A 27,296-nucleotide genomic window follows, 5' to 3' on the forward strand; every position below is an offset into this window, starting at 1 on the left:
CTATCGCCACGACCATGGTGGCGACTGGCGATACCCGAGTGCCTACAACCAGGCACATAGCCAATGGAGGGACGACAGGGTCAGCCGTCTCTCCCTGGAGATGGACCACTTTTATTTTATTTTATATATTTTTTTTTGTAAATGAAAATGTGGGCCCCTCCCGAAAAATAGTGGGCCGAATCCGGGGACTTTTCGGGTTTTGGTGGGGGTATACCCTGGGCTCCGGCAAACTACAACCCCAATGAAAAACAAAAAGTTCCACCTCTGGTTCAGTCAGGCTAGTTCAAATCATTGTTATCGGAACGACAGGTGGTACCAATAATATGACAAGCTAGAATGCGATACACCTCAATGCATATCTTGTTTAAGCCCATAGTCACTTCAATAAAGTGTGTTTCTTCGCACTCTTCCAGCTGTTTTTAGGGCGCGCCGGCTGGCGGGAACCATTGCTTCATATCCTTGTTCATAGATGGCGCTAGTTGTACTGACGCCTGAATGCAGGCTGTGCCGCAATGACCTACTACGGTAAATTCGCTCGATGCTCGCTCAAACCTGTACAGCATTGCGCAAAGTCGTAGTAACAAATTAGTTTTTTTATGACGTTTCATGTTAGTGTGGGGGGGGGGGGGGCACACCTGACACCAACACCTGTGACTCTGTGGGTTAGCATTCAGCTCTCCTCTTCTCTGAGAACTTCAACTGTAGCGTCATCCTCTCGGTCCATCGGGCTCGGCCGTCAGCCGACTCACTGGTGCTCAGAAAACACATCACCGTGTTTGCACTTGGCTCTCAGCTACCTTCAGAGCTATCAGCTTCCACCCATCTGCCTGCAGTATATAAATGTTCGCTGTTGTCGACTTCTTTGTTCCAAGCGCCTGGCAAAGTTTATGCCAAGCCTGCTTTCTGGGATGAAAAATAGCCGCAAAAATAACTCAGTCTAATATGAAATTATTGGTATCCTCTGCAACTGTGCTATTAGGCTGTTATTTGCGGTGTGACTGGATTTGATGTCACAAATCAAAATGAGTCTCGCTTATTTCGTCATGCCGTGCACAGTGATTTATATATAAAGCGCTGCAAGCTGGCGCCATCGCTGTAAAATGCGGTCGTACCACTGAATCTGATTCCATCTCTGAACTGTCCCGCCCGTCTCCATGAGCTCAGGAATCTCGTCTGATGGAGGTCTATGCCATCATTTCCGGGCTGGCTGGCCGCGCTATATGTCGTACCTGGTCACACGGGATCGCCGAGTGCCGCCGTGACCCGCCCCCGGAAGAGCGACCCGTCCGTGCGCGGCGGTCGCACTCGTCAGGCCCGGATATTGAAGGAGGTGGCCGGTGCCGCGGCGCTGATTGCTCCCTTCTATCTCGGCGTGCCGCGCCCGCCAGTCGCGCCAGATCGGCCCGAGCGCGCACCAATCGCCCAGCTCCCCGCACCCGGAAATTGATTCGTCAAACGGAATCACTTGGCAAAATGTCGGATTTCCGAGGAAGTGGCTCGGTGGAATAGAGAGTTGGGAGTTCATTTGGCGAGGTGAGTGCAGAGAGCGCTGAACTAGGAGGAGCGTTCTCCAAATCCGGCCACGTGTTGATGAAGTGGAGTTGGGTGCTGGGTGTCTGGCTCCCGGAATCGTCACACTCCCTCGGGTGTGTGATGGATACCCCGGCTAGACAGCCAGGTCTCGGAGCCGGCAGACTGCGCTCTTATCGCCTGAAGGTCGGGGTGACAGCGGTGGCTGGAAAGCAGACGGTATTGATCAGCACAAATACCTGCCTGAATGGTTGCATAATGTCTTCATGGACCGAAAAGAAATCATCTCAGAGTCCAGAGAGTTCATGTCACGCTCACCAACAGCTTCAATCGTGGTACGGCAAGAAAAATATTATTTAACTGTCCTAGATTATGAAACATCAAGCTGGTTTTCTGATGAATCATGCTTGTTCGAGACTTCAGTATCTGGGTTATTTTCACTCTATGTGAAACTACAGGGCCGAATCCGCTACCCAAGCTTGAAACTCGAAGCACCAACTTTTCGTAACGCACTGCTGAAGTTCCCGAGAAGTCATCTGTGGCATGTGTCGTGGTGGAAATGTCACCGTTCCACTAAATCCCGAGCACTGATGGCTAGGCGGTCGTTGAGTTGTCTGCAGCCATGCTCTCTCATGAGAAGCCGGTCACCTGTTGTGAGCTAGATGGAGGACGACGGAGACCTCATGGTAGCGATGTCAAAAATCTCCTGCAACCAATTCCACATTATGGCTCAGAATCCCGCTTATGCATACCAAAGACACACGAACCGACCGACACGCTCGTGATAACTGGAACGGGCTGACAGAGGTTGGCAGTCGCCCAGAGTGACGCCCACATACACACAAGACGAACAGGCTGACGTCACCACCCAAACACACATACAAATAGCCTGGTGAGTCAGACTAGGCGGTGGCCCCGCCCTCCCCTCCCCCGCCCTCCGCCCTGGATTGATACAGTCATCCCACGACTCTGCCAGGCGGTTTTGGCAGCGGGCTGCGACGATCCCCTGGCGCTCGTCTCGATGCGGTCTCTCTCGTTCGAAAAAGTGGTCTAGCCTTGTTGAACATTTGTTGTCCGTCCTATTCGCAAAGCCAGCTCATCCTCATCCTCAACCACATTCCCCTGTTCTGAGCTGACGGTCACCCTACTAGACAACCGGTGGAGGGCTGTTCCAAGTGTTGTATACCTCCGGGGGGACAGTTTGAGCGGCTGCATAACCTATCCCCCGGAGCATTCGTCCTGGATAGTCCCAGCCGCCGCGGTCCACCAATCTGTGGTCGAATGAGCCCAATGTTTCCCCCTTATCCTCTCATCCCAAGGCCCTGAAACGGTCCCTATGGACCCAAAGCGCCCACCCGAACAAAAGAACTGAAACTGCCCGGCGGCGGGACCTCGCGCTGCCCAGCCCCGGCCGGGTTCGGCGGGGTCACTGCCGGCGGCGGCCGCGACACTGATTGATTTTCAGAGGGAGCTGGCCGGCCGGCGGGACTCGGGGTGCCGGGTCGGGTCGGGCCGACGGGTCGATGAGACGGCGCCGGCCCCCGGTGTCACTGCAACTGACGGAGACACGACACCGCGGGGCGGCTGACGGACGGAGACGCTGCACGAACGATCAGGGACGCTGACTGGGACATGACACACAGAGCAGGACAGGAAAGTGGGGTGGGAGATACTGACTGTCCGAGCTCACTAGGGGGTCAAATCAGGGTGACACGGGACGCCGCTGAGGGGTGGAACTATGTCGGCATGCCTACTGAAAGACCACGACACTGGTTGGGGCGGCGACAAAGCACAGTGTGATGTGGCATATATGCAGATAACAGCGGGTGGGAGGAGGCGCAGCTAATACTGAATCGACGAGAGACGGACTGTTATCCAAGACCGACACATGTCTGTGAATTCTAACGAACCAGGAGACACTGCTTTAAAATTCAGTGCTATAATTCACCGGCATGTGTCAGTTTCAGCTCGCATGGGGCAGAATCAGACCGGCAAATATCAAGCTGGTGACTGGGCTGCCGCCGCCCACAGGCCGGCTCAGTCGGTGTCAATATCCCAGCTCGGTGCTGTCGCCCCGGGGGCTGCTTTGATGTCGGCGTATTTGATCGGGATTAATTAGAGTGTCCGGCGCCAACGCGGCCGCCGTTTCACACAATGGTTCTGTGATGGTGGAGGGCTACAATTACATGGGCAGTTTGCGGGGGTCCCTGCGGTGTCGGAAAGAAGGGGCTGGAATAGAGCATGAAGGATGAAGTCGTCGGTGTATGAATGTCGTCCAAAAGTTAAATTTCGGGAGTATTGGTTCGTTCAAGCTAGCGCTGATAAGTAATGCAAGTTAAGATCACCAGGGTAACCGAAACATCATTGTTGAAGCTGGCCGGGAAGTACAGTTGCACGTTTACATATTTTGTATTATTCTAATTGTGCTACTCTGCTTGTTTATGCAGATGGGCCCAATTAGCTTAATTGCTATTTCAACTTGTTTTATGTTCTGGAAACGTCACGATAAAGGTCACAACAAAAGTCAGAGTTGTTTTCGACTTGTCGCGGATTTTCTTTCCGATCTGCTTACCAGAATTTCCTGAACGACCATCTCTTTTGCCCATTGTTCTGTGAACGTCTGATCCGTTTTCAGCTGAACGATTTTGTCCCTCTCACCGATTGTGTGCTGTCCTCTTCTGAACGGCTTCCAGTCGATGGCGTTTAGAGTCGCCCTAAATGCCCGACCACCGTTCTGCTCCCTCTCACAGGATCAACGAGGAGACGTTCTGGCGCAACTACTTCTACCGCGTCTCACTGATCCGGCAGTCGTCTGAGCTGAGCTCGCTGGCGCAGGAGGGACACGACTCCAAGGACTCGTCACACACCTCGTCTGTCGAGGCCGCCGAGCCCGCCAAAGGTCAGACTCGGCGTCCCGTGGGAGTCGGGCCAGTCAGTCAAATTAGCAGCAGCAGCCGCGGCAGACCTGACTCTCCCCTGGGCGGCCTGCACCGGTGCGGTAGGTGCGGCCGGAATGGAAGGGCTGTGTTATTAATGGCCGCCGGGTTTCCGTTCAGAGCCCCAATGAACCGGTCGAAGTACGCTGTATGTCATCCACAATGGCCCAATAACGGTGGGTGGGAGCGTGCTCGTCATTTGGTGGAGTAGCGCTGGCCTGCCGACTTTGTTGTGACTTCGTAGTCGAACTGTGCAGAGGATACCAAGTCGGACTTTGGTTTGGCTGTGAACGCGTGTCTTATGGCGACAATTCGTTTTGTTGACCGTTGCGATCAAGACTAGCAATCACGACTCCTTGATTTTGGAAAGCCAGCGACAAAGCCATTGTTCTAAGTGATCCGGAGCCCGTGGACGCTATAAACAGAAACGACTGGTCATTTTACTCCCATTACTCCAAAGCGGTATGTGGCGCTAACTGTTAAAACAGCCGAGGTTCATGGCCCGGCCGCCCGGTCCTTGATACCGACTCGGAGGAGCTCTAGCGGAGCTCGTTAGCTCAGTTTAATCAACGGAAATGAGCGCGGCGCCGGCGGGAGATGAGCCCCGTCAGGCGCTGTTGCCGCCATTGTCTCACGGGAAGAGACCATCAGAACAGGATGGCGGGCGGACCAAGTGGAGGGCGCCCTCAGAGATAAGGAACGGACCTATACCGTCGGGCTGTCGGCTTAGCTAGGACGGTTAGATCGTGCTGCCGCGGATTTACTGCTTCGGTTTAATGAAATTCCAGTGCTAATTCTATAATTGTGTACCTTCATTATTAATGCATGAGTAGGGCATAGTTCCCACATGTGGCCTGCTTCAGAAATGACGCCTTGTTTTGGTTTATTCTCATTTTAATTACCTGATTGTTGAGTGTTCGGGACAGGGCACACTGCACGGCAAGCTTTTACAGTATATTCATGTGAAACTTCTTCGTGTTGATGATTATCCTTGTCCACTATTGTCTATTGATTCGGCAGGTATGTTTTGTGGTATGTCTTACTTTCTGCACGCGCCTATTGCGGCCGCACCCTGGGTGGTCTATCAGCCTTGGTTTCCCTGACAACGGCTCCTGGCGGGGGTCGGCGAATGTGTCCAGGATACTGAACGGCACGCCACAGTCTATAGCAGCTGGCCTAAGCCCCATCCCCTTAGACTATATGCGGCGCCTCACGGAGCTGTTCCTGAACACGCGCCGGTGTCTGTTCTATTCTATCTGGCGCTCACTCCGCGACAGCTCGTCAACGCGACGGCACGACCCGAACAAAGCCCTGCCGAGGCGCACAGAGTCGCTGGGACCCTTCATCAGTGTCGGCCGGGCACGACGGCGCTTTAATGGCGGCCCGCCTATTGATTGGTCGAGCTAGTGGCGGCTTCTCGGCGCCCCCTGAGATAAGAGCCGGCCGATGGGAGGTCGTCAAAAGGCCGCGCCAGATGGAGTGCCGATGGCGCCTTATCGCGACGCCACTGCCAGCGGTAAAAACAGCGGCGGCCGCTAGGCAGCGCGCGGTGAATGTAAAATGTTAGAGGTCTACGTTTCTGTATCGTGTTGTCTAAAATGTATTCTATGAAAGGGAGTAGTTATACAGGATGGCCTAAAAGAAATTAGCTTTCAGCCTTTAGTTTGAAATTTGTATCTCACAATTTTATGCAGAAAATTGATAGTAATGCTATTCTTCGTCTAATAATTTTTTTCAAGAGACGTTTCCTTTATCTTCTGGCATAAGAGCCTCTCTGTTTGACTTTCGCTCAAATCCGTTGATCAATTCCATTTGGTCCATTTGAAACCCGGCAGCGGAATCTCCGCAGAAGTGCGCGCCCCACGGTTCTGGTGGGCTGGCCGTTGCCATCGACGGTCGATCTGTGCGGCCCGGTCCGCCTGTCACTCCCTGATAGGGTAACGGGGCGGCTCAGCCGCCGGCCTTCGGTCATACGCGGATTGATGGCCCGCTGGCGGTGGCGTCTGCAGCTCCTGGGTCCTTCCAGCTGACTCCTGTACTCTGTCCTACTCGCAGCTAGCTCCTGAACTCTGCCCCACTCGTAGTCGATATATGTCCCTGATCGGACCCTTCACAGATATCTCCTCATCTCCGTCCAATCCTGAATTTAGTGGTGTCAATCCGAACTTGAATCTTTGGAATTCCGATTTTGTCCAAAGCCCATATCGGAATTTGGTTGGACAATGACAGCAGGCTTTGGACAACATTGGACAATCACTTGCTACACATCAGCACTTAAATAAAGTAATCGTGTGTAGCATTAATTGGGGAATAGAAAGCTCAGCTTTCGATACGATAAACTCTTATGAGCTGGTGACAGTACAAGGAAATGAAATAACAATGTTGACTGCTGAGTGTTAACTATTGCGTAGGTTTCGGACATCTTTGGACAAATGGCTGGCTTGGGCATTTTTGGACGGGCAGTCGCCGTATGTATTGGACTCTGGACGGACATTGGACATACATTTTCTGAAACTGACACCAACACCACTACCCTCTCCGGCCGGTTACTCTCTCCTACCCTGACCCGTCACAGCCGATTTCTGCCCCCTGCCCTTACCTTCCACAGCCGACTTATGTATGCACTCTACCCTGACCCCCTTCAGCCAGCCACTCTCCTCTGCTCGGCCCGACCACTTGCCGCCGGTAGCAACAGTCGCCTTCTTCCCCCTCGTCCTCGACTCCTCCCGCAGAAGGTCGTTACCCAGCCCTCCCCATCCGTATGTATGGGACGGGTTCTGCTCTTGGGATGGGACTGGTGTTAGACGGACGGCATTGAGTCCGATCACCGCTCCTTTGTGCTTTAGTGATCAGCTGGCAACAGTGGGGTCATTGGCCACTCCTACGGCCCTGAGTTCATTGTGCTGTATTATTCAACAGGTGCCATTAGGTGTCTTGCAGATCTGCTGGTCGTATGGCAAGCTAGTTTTGCGGGTAGTCGTCTTTTTCATCGTGCTACTGCGGAGCGGAGACGTGCTTTCATCCCGGTGTCCTGTGATTGAGGCATCTCCAAGGGATTGGCGGGCTCACAGAGTTGAGCAGTCTGTCACAACTCCAACCGTCAATGACGCCGCCCTCCAACATAGATGCCCGTCACTGGCGCCGCTCTCAAACATAGCTGCCCTTCTGACATAGCTGCCCGTCACTGCACTGGCGCCGCCATCGGATATAGCTGCCCTTCACAGACGCCGCCTTTTGACGGAGTGGCCGTTTCTGGCGCCGCCTAACGACAACGCCCACCGGAGGCTATTTTGGCGCGCCGCGGCCAGCCGTTTGTCGATTCAGTTTCGCGGTTGGCTGAAACTTCTGCGCTGAATATGCTAATTTCAGCTCAGACCATTGGTTTCTCGAGTCATATATTTGCATGTAATAACTCGTCATGGCGGCACCGTTTCCTCTTGGCGTCACAGTTTCGGCTTATGCTAGGCGGTGGTGTATCGCTGATGGCTACTGGCTGAATGTTGTTTTTCCATCCTGACAACTTTGAATTTGGGTATAACATTATTCGCGTTCAGGGCAAATTTTCTGGACCGGCCTGAACGTTGAATTGCCTGGTTTGCGTGCTTATTTTTCATGCAGTATCAAACCATTCGCTGTTTTCGATGTATCGGCATCATACCTCGATCGCTATAGAAACGCAATGTAAAAATACATTACATAGCTTGGCACTTCAGAGGGCCAGGATTCGGATATCGCTAGTTTAACTCATAGTAGTTTCAGTCTTGTCGAGAACATCAGATTCATCGCTTTTCATGTGGTTACGAAGACCTGGGAATCAGAAAAAAAAACACACGTAACCACCGTTCGAGAATGGTAGATCTTAGCAAAAGTGACAGCAAGGGGCGAGTGGGGCTACATATAGGCGATGGGTCGGTCAATGGAAGACGAGTGGGTCGACTAGTGTGGGCGGGTGGGCCGGCCAGTAGGTATAGTAAGTGGTTTGGCCCGTGTGGGCGTGCCGGGGTAAGCGCAGACAAAAACACGCCGGGCGGCGACTGGTCGCCCTTGTTCCCGACAGATTGGGTTAGTAAGGGAAAGGTCAGCTCGGATGGACGGCGCGGCGGACGAGGCCGGTCCGCCCGATAGCATCGGTAGAAGACTGGGTCAGTGTTTGTCTTGGCGTTCAGTCCTTCGCTCCGGTCGGTGTACGGGTGACGTGAGCTGGTGACAATCAATTACAATAGCATGGAAAACTAATGACGCAGCACTGAGAGCTGAAGAAGTGATTGAAGGTTTGCTTTTTCGGAAACAAACCGTTTGAAGACGATATGTAAAAGTAGACGTGACGTGAGACATGTGATTGTTTCATTGCCGTTGTCCCAGTAATCATTCGCCCCTTCGTTAGTGCCCTCCGACAATATTAGCTCTTTCATCTGCGTCCTCGGAACAAGTCCTCCCATCCTCTCTTCCCGCGAAGTAACATCCTCCCCAGCGCCCTTAGAACGAGTCCCCCGTTCTCTACCCACGCACGTTCCCCGTGTCATCAGAAGAGACCCCAATTCTCTGCTCACGGAGTAACAGCCGACCTCTGTGTCCTCAGAATGAGTTCTCCTGTCCTCTAACCATGAAGTAACGACTACCCCTGTGTCCTCAGACTGAATCCTCCCTCCCCTGCCCACCGACTAACGACTACCCCTGTGTCCTCAGACTGAATCCTCCCTTCCCTACCCACTGACTAACGACTACCCCTGTGTCCTCAGACTGAATCCTCCCTTCCCTACCCACCGACTAACGACTACCCCTGTGTCCTCAGACGAAATCCTCCCTCCCCTGCCCACCGACTAGCGACTACCCCTGTGTCCTCAGACTGAATCCTCCCTCCCCTACCCACCGACTAACAACTACCCCTGTGTCCTCAGAGTCTCGTGAGGAGGAGGAGGCGGCCGAGCGGCCCGACAGTCCTCACGAGTTCGTCTCGGACAGCATACAGCCGAGCTCGCAGGACCTGGAGGAGGTCCGCGCCGGCATCCGACAGCTGGGCATGAATAAAAAAGGTGCGCCGCCGCCGCCGCCGCCGCCGCCGTCGGACGCGCCCTGAGCAGGGACGCGTCGTATGACCGGGCAGGGTGGGGGAGCAGGAGGGGTGGGGGCGTAACGTATAGGGTGGGGTACGTGGTAGGATCATTGGTAGGAGGAGGGGTTCATATCATTTTGTGATCAGTTTTTAACATTTATTTTCCTTGCTTTCTGTCTTAAATAGTTTGTCACAGACCTTCTGTTTTAGGTGGCAGTCGGGCTAGATACGCGAATTATGTGATAGTTGCAATACCTATAACCAAAGAGCAGGGTTCCACTCACATTTATTGTTAGCGTGATGCTTGTGGTCCAATGACTGTGTATATAGTCCTTAGGTGACTTGGTCAAGGTCAAGTTTTGTAAAAGTAACATACAGTTTACTGTACTCGTTAAAATTTTATTAAATTAACGTTAAATTAGAGTATATGAGGCCGCTGGAAAATGGACAAGCAAAAACTGTAACCGTAATTATAGCTCAGTGAGTATACCTAGGTACAAGGGTCATGTAGTTATTCTATGACGTTCCGTCTTAAGGATTCCTTTTCCTTCGTTTTTCGTTTTATTTCTTTGTTTTCAATCTCTGGGTTTCACTAAACGTATTTCTTCACCGTTTTTATCCCTGTAGATGTTTCGTAGAGTGTAGTGTTTTGTTGATTTGCTGGCTACTGGCAGTAAAAGTCGCAGGCACCACAACGGCACTCACACATGCCCCGATCCTTCTTTCAGTTTCATTTTCCTTGACGCACTCCTAGCTGAACCCTGCGAGAGCGGTTTTGATTCGTCTGTGTGCATTGTGAATAAACATTTTGCTAAAAATACTTTGTTTGCCATGAAAGCAGCTTAAAATAATCTTCATTTGCTTCCTGCGTTAAGAACAGAGCTTCTCCAATCATCATGTTTGGCAGAAATTCAGCTGGTTCATCCATTTTGAGGAGAATCTGCTTTGGAGCGCTCTGCCGCCGGGTGCTGCAGTTGCGCGTCTGTCCGTTGGGCGGCGCTGCCGTCGCTGTGTTTGGGCGGCAGCCCGCCGGGCGGCGCTGCTGTGCTGAGACTGCGCTGGTCTGTTTCAGCATCGGCCGCCCGCTAGAGCGCCAGCCGGCCGCCGGCACACGCCCCTCTCCCGCCCGCCGCCTCCGCCTCTCTGTCTGTCTTCACCCTTATCTATCTATCTGCCTGTCTGTCTCTCTGTTTCCGTGTGCGTGCGTTGTGGTGCATGCGCCTGCTAGCTAGCCAGTCGGTCGGTGGGTAGCGCGTGCGGCGAGGCGCGCGGCCGGTGGTCAGAGCGCGCCGTGTGCCCTCTCTGTCGGCCAGATGAGGACTGGGAGCGAGAGCTGAACGCCGAGCTCGGCGAGTACGAGCTTGTCCAGGAGGACAGCAACGGTGACTGGGAAAAGGACATTGAACAGATGCTGGAGGACGAGGAGCCGGAGGCGGACCTCAAGTGATCCCGCCGCCGGCCACTGTCGTCCTCGCTCGCTGCCGCGCGCTCCGGCGGCCGGCCCGCCGCCACAGCCGTCGCTTGTGCCGCCGCCGCCGCCCGCACGCAGCCTGTCACCCTGCCTCCCTCCCCCTCCCTCGTCGCTCCGTCTCGCTGTAGCAGGTAGCTAGCAGCATGCCCGTCCCGCTTGGCTCCTGTCTCACCGCACCTGTTGGTTGGAGAGCCGCACCCTGCGGCAGAGGCGGCGCGCCACAGCCAGAAGCGGCGCACCTGCAGGCTTTCGGGCGCCAGCTAATGAAGCATTCCTCCAGGGCGGCCGCCGCCGGGAGGCCGCGAGTCGGTAACGTGGGCACTCCGCGGCCAGCGCGGCCGCGCGGACAATGTGTTTACCAGGATTTATCGATATATCACTGTGTACTTGTGTATGGCCGGGGCACCTGTGTGCAGACTGTTGATGTTTTGTAGTGAGTTGCTGCGCGCCGCTGTATTTATCGAGGGCGCTCGGTGCGTCGTTTCAGTGTTTTTCTCGCCGTGCGTGTGTGAATGTTTGATGTTCAATCCCCGGGTAGGGCGACCCCGGGAGACGACCGCGGCGCTGTCCGCGGCCGGATCGCTGAGACGTATTACACGCCAGAAGGGGAACTATAGACACTGTGTTTGGTGGCCGGAGGTGTGGAGAACGAGTTAGTCGAGACTAAGACACGTTATAATTATTTGAAAAGAAGAGCAGATGTTGTACGCCATCTATTCATCCCGTATCGCTCATGATCACAGACAAGTCTTTACATGATCTTCGATGCCTGAGATACGACAAAAATCGTAAAATTTCCGAATCAAATAATAAAATGTTCAGGGCAAGTCTGCTGGCCGACTAGCTCTGAGGTACAGGTCAGTAGCTTCGAGTCGAGCTCAGTGGCAAGTTTCCAACAAAACGCACCCCATATATAAGAACTCTGGCACACTGAGACAGCACGGGCGCCGCACGGCCCGGTCCGTCCGCGGCGGCCGTCCCCCAGTCACGCATCACAGTATAGTTCGGGCACGCAGCGGCCGGTCGGCGCCGATACCCGTGACGCCGTCTGGTCCCTAAATGCGACTAGTTTGCCATTAGGAGGCGGCTTTCAGCGCCCGCTGCTCGCGGTGGTACCTGAAACAGACCGGGAGGTGGGTCAACGTTCTAACTTCTAACGCGCAGTGGCCCCAATCTGTCTTTCAAGGGCACAATTTGGACCGTTGAAGGAACTGGTTATTGCAGGCAAAAACGTTTCCAAAGTGAAGTAAACTTACTTGAAAATTTTTCCTAGCTGGAAAAGGCCCGTGGCAGCCACAAAGATGTTCACGCTGAACAGACTGTAGTTCTTCGGTTTAATGACCATGGAATATCTGAAAAAGAAGAAACAAATGTGCTACACAATTATGAAAATGTGTCACTTAGCAGTGCGCATTTAATATCGTAAGTCCCGTCTCATTACAAACACGAGTATCTACCAGGCAGTCGCACAGCTGAGAGCTACAAGTCTGCGCCTCAAAACCGAGTGCACGTATCCGACGGAGCGACAACACAGCCGTAACAGCCGTCATTCAAATGGAAATTCACGGGCCTAATTGGGACATACAGCTGTAGCTACATTCAAGGGAAACGGAAAATAACACAAAGTGTAGTACACAATACGTCTATAGACAATGAAACACAAATAGCATGTGTCCTTGCATGATGCGGCAGATAGTGTGGCACATGCCATAGGGTTCTCTTATCACCGCTCGTGCTGTTTTGGACAAGTCGTGAAAGCCACACGCCGTGAAGTTCACGTTTCGCAACAGTGTGGTACACCGTGACCTGCGTGACCTCTGCTCTGCACAGGTCCAGTATCAGTAGGCAGTTATACCGGGGTAGCTAGTCAGGTGACCTGTGCACGCTTACGAAACTTCACCGACTTCTGTCTGCCAACGACCACACAACGACCACAGACCGAATTTCCAGATCACATCCTTATCGACTCCGTTCACCAATGCAACTGAGCATGACTACAACCGTCACTCATCTTTCCATCTTTCAAGGTCAATGACCAGACGCCAGACGGGCCCGCACCAGACATTCGTCAATGAGTCGTGGTTAGCAACGACCCCCCTCCCCCCCCCCCCCACACACACGGACACGGCAGTTCATCTACTGTGTGCTGGCGTCTCACCTGGACCAGATGAGGCCGGTGGCGGCCAGCGCGCCGGCCTGACCCACGCTCAGCTTCTCCGCCGGTCGGTTCACATCGCCCAGGCCGGCGATCACCAGACACTGGGGAGAGAGGGGGCACGGTCACAACGGGCAGGGGAAGCGCGAGAGGTGAACGGGCGTCGGTCACATCGGCTCAAACGGGCTAGGGGTGACTGAAACTGGCTACATTCTTAGAACGGCAAGGTTCATATAGAATTGTCTCAGTATTGACGCGATAGCAGGTATAAACGTTAAATTATTGTGTTATACGAGTTTCGAAAAGTTGACTGACGGGCTCAAAAGCCTACAAAGAGTAAAGAATAAAGATTGCAATGGATGATGCCTCTTGGAAGATTTGTAAAGACCGAATACGTTTGCAGTAATTCAAAATGCCTACTACTTACCCATTTGAAAGCAGGAGCCCAGAAGAACACAGTTTTGGGACCTGAAAAAGTGGATGGGAAAGTGAGATACCGAAAAAATGAAAACGCCAACTATTCCTTCTGTTTACATATTTTCGTTGTAAGACATCCCCACAAGATTGGTGTAATTCATAAGACTTCGAATACCAAAAAAAAAAAATGTGGTTGACACAATATAACATGTCAAGTGAACAAGTGAGCACCAAAACGCTTTTCTGACAGCACTCTCGGCCGGCGTACTATAACGGTAATGACTGGCAGGTGTACGTCCGTAACACCTGTACCACCGACAGGTGCCGCCTGTATCGGTGTCACAGGTGGTCGTACCCGGGTACGGCCTCCAGGCGCGGTCTAAGCACCGGTGACATCCGCACCGTGACATGCTGAACCGTCTACGCTGGTCGGCGATATTAGTAAAGTAATCTTGCTTCGGCAATACTCACCGGCCGGGTGTTCCCACAGCGGCCGTAGCTTGTTCGGAACGTATACGTCGGCCGCCCGAACCACACTGCGGTAGGCGGCGGAGAGCACCATGGTCGGGCTGTCTCACACAGCTGTCAGAAGAGACAGAACAGGTTAATGTATGGTGCATAATGACTGAGTCATTGCTGATTGACAATGCTGGAGACAGAGCAGGTCATATCTTCCCTCAATAGTCAATATACACTGGGTCAGACCAGGGGTGCATTGTGATTCTACGCTGGCTGAAAAACACCAAACATCTGCTAGAAAGGAGGCAAGTGGGTTTGGGGTGCATGATGCTGCTGTCAGCTGTGGCATGCAATTTTGTGCAGGGACAGCCAAAAGGATTGCCAGAATGGGTACTGGCTGAAAAAGCAAATGTCACTTGCCAGCACATTTTGTTTTTGTGCTAGAGATCACGATACATCCAAAGAAAAGATCAACAATGTAACAATCAAACCTTGCTTTTCATGGAGTGTTGTATTCCAAAAAGTTTTTTTTGTATAAAACAAAACTCAACTGAAAGTAAAGTGGAACAAAATGAGGCAACTCTTCTCACCCAAACAAATCATAGGATGTTGAGAATGAAAGGTGGGTGAGGAGCAAGAAAAAAAAACGCATTTTTCTGTCTTAGCCAAGATTCTTACAGATAGTCTTAGCAAGTAGCAACACAGGCAATGCATTCATTACAGTGTCCATGAGGAATTACCATGAATCATTTAGAAGCATCCATATGTGTCAATGATGTGAGTGGTTGGTGTTAGGCAGCCTTGTACACCCAAATCTGTCAGCTGCCAAATAGTTCTTTATTGTACAAAATACTTGTTTTTTTTTCTATGCACAACACCTTTACTTTGATTTGAACTTGAAGCTCAAAATGTGGAATTAATGGGAAAATAATGTATTCTGATTGATTGTGACATTTGATATTTTGGACTCATGACAGGGTTGATCTACAGTTGGTGGGAACAGCTGCAGCCAGTTGAAGTCAAATAAGTGGGACAGGCTGCATCTCAATCTGGCTTTGAATGGCTGTTAAACTTAAGCATCTAAATTATTCCTTTACCCAGAAACCAGAATCATATGATCAGACGGTAGGCATCGGGGCTCAGGGTCTACGCAACAAGCTCTGCGTAGCATGGGCTCTGGCTCTGTCAATCCATCTATTCAAACATTCGAGCTAAGTTTAATTGAAAAACTGCAGTGACACGCTACGACATTGGGATTAATCAAACACCAACATGTAACTAGATAAACCAAACCTTAAATTACAGGCTGGAAAATAGAACTTGGAAGTCTTTGGAAACTACAGCTAAATAGAGCTTATGATTTGGAACCACCTGTAAACAAAAAAGGCCGAATGAAACACTCAACAGTATGGTGAAGTAGGGGAGAGTGGGGCACATTCGTGCATGGGGCACATTCGTTTTCAGCAGTTTATGGGAACACGAGTGACTGCACGAGCTCAAGGTAAATTATGGAAATATGTCTATCATTGCCGCCCTTCGTTCACCGTAGAAGACAACACTGTACCTGCTGTCATGCTTGATAAAAACGCAAATTTGTAATATTCGTGAGCTTTCCAAACTTTTCTCATATCATCCATTTTCGTGATCCTGACTCGGAAATGTGGTTCAGCTTTTCAAAATTGGGGGTGAAGAAGCTCACTCTATTCACGGAACTGCTGCAAACTTGTTTGTTGAAAAAGTGTCATTTTTTCAAAAAGAAATTTTGAAATATATTACTAATAACGTTGTGGGGCAGGTTCGTGTACGCACTGCCTGGGGGCACATTCGTGCATATTTTTTTTAGTTTTTGCGATTTATGACTTTATCTGTAGTAGGTTTCTCTAATGACGCTCGCCTGACTCAGTCTCGACTGCTTGCGACGTCGTGACGAGCAATTCACGCGAACTTGTCGAGGTCACGGAGGCCGGCAGTTGGCACATTCTTGTTGGCCAGCCCATTCTTTCTACATATGTTGTGCAATGCATTCTTGTCGAAAGGAATCGAGTGAAATGACCCCCTGCCAATTTCCTTTGGTAAATTTCTGGTAATGCCCGGTAATTTCTCGAACTTTGCAGGGTGAACGGAAGTGCCCCACCTCTTGAACGAATGTGCCCCATAGGTGGGGCAGTTTCGTGCAAATGTTCAGAGTTATTAAAAGTCATTTTTTCTAATGGAAGCAATAATTTTAGAGGATAACTTTTAAAGAGGAAAACTATCTGCAATAGTTCCTTTCCATACTACAATCAACAATTTTGCCATTGCACTAACCAAAGAACAGATGTATGGGTTTATCCATTTTTTGCACGAATGTGCCCCACTCTCCCCTATATAGGGCCTTGCACTCAACTCAACACTGATCAGCAATAGGTTCTTCAGAGGGTTCTACGATATTCACAATGAAATTAATTGCACAAGTACATTTGGAAGATGACGAATTCATAAAAATAAATACAAAGCGAGGAAACTCACCTCGACCTTTAATTAAATAAATAGATAATTTTTTCGATTTTTTCTTTCCCCGCTAAGCTCGAGATCGTCGAAACACCGCACCGCTTTTGCAACATCAGCGCCACTTAAAGTTTCTATCAGCTGATAATGTGAGCATTCCTATTCCTATTTCACTGCTAATCCTGCAATTATCGTATCATTCAAGAACTACCGAGTCGATAGGTTCGAAAATGGCACCTTTCTAATGCTTTTTAACCTAAAATGCTTTTTTTCTAATTGCACAAAATATGACTAACTTGAGTGACCTTGAAAAGGTCAACTTCAAGTTGCACTTGACGTCAACGTAACAAAGCGACCACCCGACTGACAAGGGACGAAACAGCACCAAACGATTCGCCAGACCAGACTGGTGTTTGATTCATCTGTGATTGAATCGATTGGATTGAATCAAACAAAATTTGTTGAATCAAAAAGGTTTGATTCACCGTCATAATTGTTTGATTCACAAGCCATGATTGAGTCAAATGCATTGGGAATCAGGGTTGATTGAATCAAAAAAATTAATGATTCATGAACTTTAGAAAAATGAAGTGAATGAACATAGTTTATTATCAACAAATATTAACACTACTGCCATTACATGACAACAAAAAGAACACAACAAATACAATACTATCCCTGATATTTTGTACATTTTATTTTTTAATTGAATAAAAAAAGAATCATTCAAAAAAAAAATTTGGCTGAATCAAACGTGAATCATTCCTTTTATTGTTTTTTGATTCTCTGAATCAAAAGGAATCGATTCACCAAATTTTTTGAAGGAATCAAACGGTGATTGAATCAAACAAAATCAAATGAATCAATGATTGAATTGAATCGATCCAAAAAAGGTGAATAAAAAACCAGTCTGCGATTCGCCATATATAATGCCGCCGGCCGCCCGTCTCAATTCTTTTTCGCTAGCTGCATCGAATGGTTAAATTCGGGTCGGTGACCTCGGCATTGGACTGGTGGATCCGGAAAGGGCTTTGAGACGCTGCGGGGGGCTTTCGTAGATACTTTCCGTGCTCCAATGGGAGACGTCCCGGCCAGGGCCTACTACCACTGCTCCTGCTCCTGTAGAGTCAAGTAGTAATCTGGAGCGGCGGTCGTTAACGAAGGGCGTACACGACCGGCCGAAGCCCCCTCACACTCCCTCCTGGTTTGCTGTGTACCTAACATAATGCATTTTTTCCAGCCAAATTTGTTCAGTTTTCTTTCTATGCGAGGAAATCTTCGAGACTTTGTCAATAGGTATCGGACAGGCTAATTCAGCGTACCTATCTATTCTCTTATTGCGGCCATTGCCCATTGGCCATTACCCATCTTCAGCGACAGCAACTATGAGACTGAATACTGATCGAGACCGAAAAAGCACAACCCGATTCGCCATATGCGATTTTGCGTAGGTAACGTAACGACTTTAACGAGGATGGTGACATAAGGTGACCTTAAAGGGACCCTCCCATCTTAACATTAGTTTTGAGTTGAGATAGCCAAGTTTGCGGCCAGGCTCAGAAACCACCATTTATCCTGGTCGCAACCCCCGCAGCTTTATAGTGTTCAAGAAATTTCTTCCCTTTACTTGCAGGGTGGGACCAGCGTCAGGGGCGTAACTTTATATCTCTTTGGGGGGGCTTGAGCCCCCCCCTGTGCTGAACTGAGCCCCCCTTGGGAAGCTTAGAGCCCCCCTTGATTAATTTTTAATTCTTGACAAAACACACAAATAGCAAAACACTAACATCCAATTTCCCCATTTTCCACCATATAGGTACATGAGTTTCCAGGTTGGGGGATGATCATGCACTTGTAAACACCCTCGCCCGTATAGGGGGGAGAGGGTCGATTCGAACGGACCCCCCTCAGTTTTTCGCGAATAACTCGCGTAAAAAGCGTCTGATCGCAACGAAACTTTGAGTACCCTCGCGTTATTCAATTTTACACCTACCCTGAAAATTTCATGACCCTGACTCAAATGACCTTTGACCTGTGACCTACTTTTCGAGACCATGCTTGGTCGGAAATCGGAATCGCGATTCGGCGTATGTCGGCTCTCATTAGCCGCGCGTTTGCAGTCTTTTCGTGGTTTTAAGCGTTCAAACATGTGATATGATGTTGCTCCCAATGCATTAAGGTGGGTTTGAAGGTCACCTGAAGTTCAGGTCAGGTCACTGACCTTTGATGAACTTGGTTCACTTTTTCGAGTTTTACATGTTTTTAGGCTAGTTTTTGGAGCTGAATTGGAATTTGGCAACCATATGAACATTTACGAAGTAGTTTTGGTGCCTTCCTAATATGTTACGAAACTGTCAGAGGCGGTTGACAGTGACACCTACTACGAATTCCTGGCAGGACCGCTACTGGTTGACTTCACTTGACCTGACCTGACCCCGCGACCCGAACTGGCCTAAATGCATCTAGTCTAGAACCATGTACCTAAAACTCGAAAAAGTGAACCGAGGTCATTAAACGTCAATGACCTGACTTGACCTTCCGGTGACCTTGACACCCACCCTAATGCATGGGAGCCACATTATATCCCATGTTGAACGCTTAAAACCACGAAAAGACTGCAAACGCGCGGCTAATGCGAGTCGACATGCGCCGAATCGCGATTCCGGCCAAACATGGTCTCGAAAAGTAGGTCACAGGTCAAAGGTTATTTGGACAAGGGTCACTCAATTTTCAGGGTAGGTGTAAAATTGATTAACGCGAGGGTGCTAAAAGTTTCGTCGCGATCGGCCGCTGTTTACGCGAGTATTCGCAAAAAAACCGAAGGGTTCGTTTCGTCCGTTCGACCCCCCCCCCCCATACGGGCGAGGGTTAACATGAGCCCCATGGGCGTTGCATGGAAAGAATGGGACCAAAAGTCGGCAGTGCCCCCCCCCCCTTAAATGAAAGTGTTCCGCCGCTACTGGCCGACTGGCCGTAGATGTGGATCGGTGGTTAAACCTGCGCCTGGGTTGAGTTTCAGTCAGCTTCACCGTCGTGAGGGCGTCCCATTATTTCAGAGGCTGAGATAAAAAGATTCGTAAAAAGCGATCGACTGCTCCGAACAAATGGGTCCCTCCAACAATGCCTAGGCCAATTTTTGTATTTCCTGCTTACTTCTCCATTGTCCTTTCGTGAGATCACAGATATAAAATCCGAATTACATGAATTGCTTGCGCCGCTACCTTTACATTACTGTGCAGTGCTGCAGAGTCGATTGATCGACTCTTACTGTACCATTGACAACAGGTATGCCTCCTAAAACCCACAGCACGGTAAAACTGACTTGTGGTATGAGCCTTTTTCTTTTGACTGAATGTTTCTTGACCAGTGGCGGATTCAGAAAGCGGTCCTGGACGCTACAGATTAGGGATATCCATAAAAAGTTTCTTCAATTTCCAAAAACTCGCCGGATTTCGATTCCTTACGCACTGCTGAGTGCTGAGCAGTTTAAAGGAAAAGTGCCACCTTCGTGAAATATGAAGATATCGTTGCTTTTCATTTTGACATTATTATTTTTCATGTTCTTTTTAAATCTGGTGCCAGAAGTGCATAATTCGCAAAAAAGGATGTCAAACTATTTAACATATTGGTACTATGTTTGTACTCTCTACCGCACCTTCTGTATGATGTCATAGCGATGACATCACACTCAAGCCAATCAGCCTTCAGAAGACAGACTCGTCGGCTTGTGTCAGATTAGCTGATTGGTTAAAGCTGAGCTGATTGGAGCTGATTGGTTAAAAACCAAAGCCTCGCCGCGGGTGGCTGTATTACAGGATAAGAACGCATTCCTGGGATAAGGACGCATTCCTGGCATATTTTCTTTTAAAATTGCCGATACCTACGAATGGAGGCCGAAATCGGCCGTAAGGTGGGACACTCTCGGGGTTTTCGGACACGGGCTACAAGATGGCCATCTCAGTTTCAAACCCCATGTTAAAGGTGACCCTTTTCCTTTAAAACAAACTCAAACTTCTAGGATATAAGCTATACGGTTGAAAGGGCATAAGTTTTTTTATATATGCAAGGCCACTTGACTTGGTGCAGATCAGACCTTAGGTGCTCTGGCATTAAACTTGTTACACAGGCTGCAAAAGTCATGTTTTAGAGCTGTTTTGCCAAGTGATTTTGCCAATTTTCGCGGCGCTTCGCGCCGCCAATTCATACTCGAGTCAAAAACAGATCGTGAGTTGTGACCCTCGTTAAGCACCCTCATCAAGCATGTGATTAAGCACCCTCACACGCAGACGCAGGCATGTATATGCATTACCATAGACGACCACTATATATCGTATATAGGTATATAGTGGTCTATGGCATTACCTATCAGACTGGTGGCACATGTAATTGTAAACATTTATACCTCGTAGAAGACAAAAAGCTTTATAGTTAACGGTGTCAAATGGAAACGGACTTCAGACTGTACTGTGTAGGCATTTGGCCCATACCATTAGACATATAGTGCATCGGCCTGAAAAAGTACAGGAACAATATCTATAGGTTTCAGTTTTTAGCCGGCCGATCCGTCCCCCTGTCGAAAACCCGTAGGTAGGTACGTACAGACATCCCAAATATGGAAAATTTTGCTGCTGACTGCTGAGCCCCCCCTGACAATATCATAAAGTTACACCCCTGACCAGCGTAGTCCCTATCTCTTAACACTAACGGACTCTGATGACGTCATCAAGCCCATTGACCGCGCGTTATAAAATATAAGTCTTATATTTCAAAAACGGGTGAATATTTTTCGGTGAAATTTGGTAGATGTTCATTTCCGCTCTTTCTGATTGCCAATTCATTAACTTTTTTTAAGGTGGGAGGGTCCCTTTAATGGCCTTGAAAAGTCAGCTTGATGTTTTTGCCCATCGCAATATTCTTCAACTACGGCCTGGTAGGTAGGTATGTACCGAGCCGATCGAAGTAAACTGTAAAAACGTCGCTATTCGATCCACCGTACCTATACGATTACATCAGCCGTTTCAAATTGATGACTTGGGTGACCTCGGTGACCTCATAGGCGTTCATCAAAAACATGATGCCGCTTCTGTTGTAATGTGTCAAGATATTGATTAAATTTACAAAAATGTAATTGTCAAAAAGGTCAAAGAGGTCAAAAACGTTAAAAAAGACTTAGTTCATCAAGGTATGCCTACTGCCTACTGGCAACTTAGCCATGGCAACACGTTCACGGTTCAACACTTTTGGATTTATCGTAAAGATCAATGATCATGACCATTTAGCAATGGAGTGGACAGTGGGGTCGGGGTGGAATCTTTCCTCGTCCCAGCCGGGCGCATGCCGAGGCCAGCTAGTTTCTTAGGTAAGGTGCTGCATATTGCATGCATCCCTATGAATATATTGACAGATCTACGCTCTGCATATGCGATGGGTGTGCGGTTTCATGCTCGAATCCAGGCTCTGTCATATTATACCGTATTATACCAAATGTAATGCCGTTAAGACATGACCCATACTTCGACACGAACTGGCCGTGGCCCCGCACGAGCCGTCGTCGCTCATGACAGTCGGCCCCAGCCCCGCTCAAGGCCAGGTCGGCTCGGGACATGCGCCGCGCGCGGCCTCGGCGACCGGTTGCCACACGGCACTGTTGTCCGTGCTGGGTCATTGTACCGTGCGCCGACCACGGCGGGCCCGCGTGACCCGCTCAAGGACACCCAGACCCGCGACAGAGTGCAGAGTGCACACTCACGCCACGGCACAACAGTGGCCGTTACATCTGAAAGAACAGGCGCGGGGAACGGTCATTCAGAGGATAGATATCATTATTGCCGACGTTTCGTATGGAAAAGATTGTGAAAAATAATTAAATAAATGCATAGATGTGCATTTTTACTGAACCGGCGCCCGAGTGCGCGTATGTGCAACACTGTAAGCGAGTGCATGCAAACGAGTGTTTACTTTCAGAGAGCTTGGCCATTCTTCGTCCAGGACTGGACAACGGAGGCAATAAAAGTTTACATTTTCCGGATTTCAACATTGTCCGATGCATAGGTAGTAGGTACTCGGTACCTAAGCCGTCGCAGAAAAGCGCAACCGATGGCTCAACAAAACCATTTCTGTAAGTTGTCCTCGGATCGCGACCATATACCTATAGGTACAGGTCTCGCGAGATTAAGCGGTAGGTTTTGCACTATTACATTTCCGGTTATATCTCAGAAACTAATCGATCTACGATGAAGCCATTTTGCACAATCATGGCCGGCTTGCTACCCAACAAGTCGATCGCATCTTCAACACTTAAAAGCTTAAGACGACGAAGATATATCCTGAAGTACACTAAATTTTCTAGGTGCAAAACCTACCGCTAAAACCCGCGAGACCTGTACATGGCTCAGAGGACGAAATCCGTCGAATTACCTTATTGCGGTTCTGAGAGTGAGCGAGACCATGATAAGATAGCCGCAATTTATGCCACAGGCGTAAATCTGCACTTGTTAGGTAGTTGTTCTACAAAATTAATTTTATCTTAAGATAAAATGGTAAGTACCATATATACCATACCATTATACCATACCATAAATGGTAAGTACCATATGGGAGAATTGTATACCTAGTGTATGCTATTAGCATAAGTTGGATAGAAATAGGCATTTCTATATTTAGCTTTTTTAGGAGGTGTACCATGTTTAGGTATTTGTCGGTAGGTACTCGGTGCAAATACGAATGAAATGTGCAAAACTAGCATCCAATTCGAAAGCCAGACCTTTTAGTCGTCCGACAAACTTGTTCTCCCAACACGGAAGCACAAGACAGATGGCTTAAGCTGAGTTGCGCCAGCGGCGTATTTAGAAAATCCCGAAGGGGGGGGGGGCAAGGGTTTGGAGGGCGCCACCTCACCCCAGGAGGGCGCCATACGGTCGCGAGATAAAAATCCGCTCAGCGGGGGGGGGGGGGGGGGTGGAGGCGTTTTTTTACCACGCCACCAGTTTTTTTTTGCGTGACTTGGTATATAGGTTATGCTGCATTGATTTGGCATCGTGTGTATTTTGTTTTTACTCCAGGTCAAAAAAGGTCAATTCACCCGCTCAGCTTAAGTGACAATGCTTAAAACTTTTTTTAAGTTAGATCAATTGACATGACCTGATGACCTTGCTTTTAGCGACTATGGTTTGCATTTTTAGAGCACGTGTAAGAGCAATGTACCAAAAAGTGTGCCCCTCTCGCTCACCCACTTCCCTCTCTCCCCCAGGAAAAAAAAACGGAAGCTCGTAACGTAGTGGCACCTTTTTCGGATCTTTTTTAACCGCATGTCTGAAGAAACCTCCTGGCGCGGGTTCATCTCACACGTGACAAAAAGGTTGCAAGTTATTGGCATAGGTACTAAGTTCCTAGTAAAGAAGAGTTTGTGAAATGCTGCGCCGAAGGCGCGCGAAATTTTTGAAAACAACCTTTTCCTCCGCTTTTCAGGCACATCTTTTGCGTGCTCACTGTTCAAAGCTCTTCCCGCTCTTTTACCAAATTTGAAGGTGTAAAAAATACCTAAGGTTTGGTGGGGCCGGTGCCACACAAGCTGTATAGAAAGCTTCGCCCATGGGTGACGATGTAGAAAAGTTTATTGGCGGTGGCATATACACACCAGATCACCATATCGGATTGATACCGGAGCGCGAGGTGCGTAAACACAAGCGCACAACGAGAAGGCGGCAACAACAGAAAGAGAAACCATAACAGGGCTGTTCCTCATGAGATCGATTACGGATTAGCCTTCTCGGGCTTCTCATCCAAATTACCTCGACCAGCCCTCATGACCTTCTCACAGATGCATACAGTGTTGAGCACCTTCAATCACCGAAGCTTGGACGCCAATGGGTAGAAGGGCGGCGATCAAAAGGGGGGGGGGGGCGCCAATAGGTAAGAAGGCTCCGATCAACAATCAACAGGAGGGTGCCACCATGGGTGAGATGGCGGCAAGGAACAGGAGAGCACCAATAGATAGGAAGGTGGCGATCAACAAGAGGTCGCCAATGGGGAGGAGGGCGGTCATCAACAGGAAGTCGCCAATGAGTGGAAGGTTGACGATTAACAGGAGGGTGGCAATGGTGAGGAGGGCGCCTTTGCCCAAGAGGATGACATTGAACAGGAGGGCGTCTGTGAGGAGGGCGCCGATTTAACAGGAAGGTGCCAGTGGATAGGAGGGCGGCGATCAACACGAGGGCGCCAATAGGTAGAAGGGCCCCGATTAGCATTCAACAGGAGGGACTAGGAAACCGATAGGTAGGAGGGCGCCAATGGCTAGAAGGGCGGCACTCAACAAGAGGGTGCCAAAAGGGAGGAGGGCGGCCATCAAAATTTCACATGAGGGCGCAATAGATAGGAGGGCGCCAATAATTATGAGGGCGCCGACCAGCAGAAGGGTAGCAATGTGTAGCAGGGTGGCGACCTACAGGAGGGCGCCTTCGGGACTCGGGTGAGAGGGCGCCTATTTACAGGAGAGCACCAATAGGTAGGAGTACACCGATCAAATGAGGGCACCAGTGGGCAGGAAGGCAGCGATCCTATAGGCTTACGTATCCAGTCGCGATTGTTTTTCGATTCGATTCTATCACAATTGCATTCGCGATTGGAGGGCGCCGAAGGCGCCCTCCAATCGCAAAGGGCGCCTTCGGCGCCCAAGGGGGGGGGGGCCATGGCCCAGTGGCCCCCCCCCTGCCTACGCCCCTGAGTTGCGCCCTTTAGCTTGGGAGAGCCTGATAGGACGCACCGCGACATATCGCAAGAGTGGGGGCTCCGCCAGAACGCTTCGGGGTAGTAGTACCGAATAATATCGGCTAACTTTTGTAATGTATCTCGTCTTTCACGTTGATTGTGTCGTATTTTGTGTCTTTAGTGTCTGATGTAGTGCATTGCGTCATATTAGCCGTTTTCACGACGAGGTATCCGGCGAATGCACCTAATTTGACCAAATCTGCACCTAATCTCTTTTACAGCAAATATCTTTATTTTATGAATTTATCTCAGTGTTTTAATCGGTGATACACTCTGATAATATGACAAAGGAGGCATATAAGCGATTAGTGCAGACCTAGCTGATAGCTTCTAAGAGATACACTGAACCTAATTTGACCAAATCTGCACCTAATCTGCACCAAATGTGCACCAAATGTGTACCAGCTGGCCGTCGTGAAATCGGCTATTGCGTGTGTACGTGGAGACGTGTGATCTTTGAGATAGGGGGACGTGTAGTTTATAGTCATGTGTAGCTCTGTGTGACCGGCTGAGACGCCGCGTGGCCTGCAGACGCGCCTGGGGGACGCCGTCTAGCCGACACTGACAAATGTGTCTAGAGGGGGTGTCACATTACATATGTGGTGGCGGCGGCGCCGAGTCGCGCGAGAGGGTGGGCACTGGGCAGTGTGGTTGGAACGGTCGCAGGAGAAGCACCGAATACACTCATCTAGGTACACGATATTTACACATGCCACAGCTCAATCGCAGCCAGCAGTCCAGGATGAACAAACGTCAAAACTCTCGAAGCGTCCCATATAATAATAGGCGGTAATTCGCTCCCATTGACATGCCACAGCCGGGAAGTAAAGCAAGTATGTACTTACCTATTTATATTATGTTATAAGTATAAGTATATTATAGTATATTACACTGTAAAAAATATTGACGAGCTATGTGTCAAAACAAGGGTCTCGAAACAGTCACCAGGTTGTTAATGCTTCCGGTACCTACCACTTGACTAGTTACCGCTTAGTTAGCTTACAGGCTGAGAACTATCCAGATCGTTATGATCCGGTATTGTAATGATACCCTAGGTGTACCTTTGTTTTGAAGTGCTGAATTAACTATCAAGGCTGTTTGACGTTTGTTTTCGCCTCAATCCGAAACGAGGAAGACCCTCATCAAATTATTAGGTGAAAGCCAGGCTCAGGATGATCAAAATACTAGGGGTAGTTTTGTCATAGTAATCTGTGAAGGGTGAGGAACAAGCCGTAGCAATGCACTCGTCACTAAACCAGCCTGAGATTATTCGCCAGGTAGCTGCTGCGTTTCCCTACTTGCTGAATCATGTTTGCAACTTTCCATTTCCAGACACTTTTTACGGCAAATAAATTGTTGGGTTATTTGGAAGGTGAATGACAATTTTATTTCTATAAGTCAATACATTTGTATTTCCGATTGCCCTAAAGCTTTTTTTTTAATCGTTTGCGGTAGGTTTTTATTGTTCGCAATAAAGTTGCGCACCTGTGAATCCTTCACTTAATGCGTTCCCGGCTTCCCGGCGCCAGTTGCGCTGTGCCGTGCCGCGTTCGGTCGGGGGTGTGCAGTGCAGTGCGAGTGTTTATCACTGGGCAAACCTGTATCGTTTCCATTTGTGCAGTGTCTAGTTATGAATAATTGCTTGCCGATATATGACCTGCAGTGATCGACGTTCTGATTCAATAACTTGCCATTAGCCATTATTCTCAACCAAATCGCGCAGAGACGTTTGCAAAGTTGTCGAGGGGGGGGGGGGGAACAAGAGCGATTTTAAATGAATTGCTCTCCATGCAGTGCAATAGGACTTAGGTTTAATTTTTCGAAAGTTGTGGAGCCGCCCCCGGTGTCCGGCCTGGCCAACTCTCTCAAGAACCGACAGCTAACGGAACACTGAAGTCTCACTACGACGATTTCCGCCAAAGTTATGAAGAAAAGGCAAGTGCAAGAAGCAAAACTTCTCTTGGTAATCAAAACTTAGGTTTGGCAAATTCCAAACCCTAAGTCACTACAACTGTGGATATAAAT

At 49.4% G+C, this 27,296-nt stretch overlaps 2 protein-coding genes across 3 annotated transcripts in view; one reads left to right on the forward strand and one right to left on the reverse strand.

Annotated features, from left to right (window-relative positions):
• Nucleotides 1-11,606, forward strand: part of LOC122388312 (synapse-associated protein of 47 kDa-like) — a 55,942-nt gene extending 44,336 nt beyond the window's left edge. Inside the window, exons 6-8 of one of the 2 annotated variants that reach the window (XM_043379282.1) lie at nt 4,281-4,429; nt 9,365-9,499; nt 10,833-11,606. In XM_043379282.1, coding sequence (XP_043235217.1) covers nt 4,281-4,429; nt 9,365-9,499; nt 10,833-10,966 — 418 coding nt within the window. In that variant the 3' untranslated portion in view covers nt 10,967-11,606. Of the gene's footprint in view, nt 1-4,280; nt 4,430-9,364; nt 9,500-10,591 lie in introns of both variants that reach the window. The other variant, XM_043379284.1, reaches the window with a different exon arrangement.
• Nucleotides 11,607-11,686: 80 nt separating this feature from the next.
• On the reverse strand, nt 11,687-16,623 carry LOC122388313 (mitochondrial pyruvate carrier 2-like). Its single transcript, XM_043379285.1, has 6 exons — nt 16,530-16,623; nt 14,034-14,144; nt 13,573-13,613; nt 13,149-13,249; nt 12,247-12,342; nt 11,687-12,106 (listed from the first exon to the last, which is right to left on the reverse strand). The coding sequence occupies exons 2-6, from the start codon at nt 14,122-14,124 to the stop codon at nt 12,067-12,069; spliced, it is 369 nt and encodes a 122-aa protein (XP_043235220.1). The 5' UTR covers nt 14,125-14,144; nt 16,530-16,623; the 3' UTR covers nt 11,687-12,066.
• Between the last annotated feature and the right edge of the window lie 10,673 nt (nt 16,624-27,296).

This window comes from Amphibalanus amphitrite, unplaced genomic scaffold (assembly GCF_019059575.1).
Source record: "Amphibalanus amphitrite isolate SeventyFive unplaced genomic scaffold, NRLGWU_Aamphi_draft 000317F_arrow, whole genome shotgun sequence".
Taxonomy (NCBI): domain Eukaryota; kingdom Metazoa; phylum Arthropoda; class Thecostraca; order Balanomorpha; family Balanidae; genus Amphibalanus; species Amphibalanus amphitrite.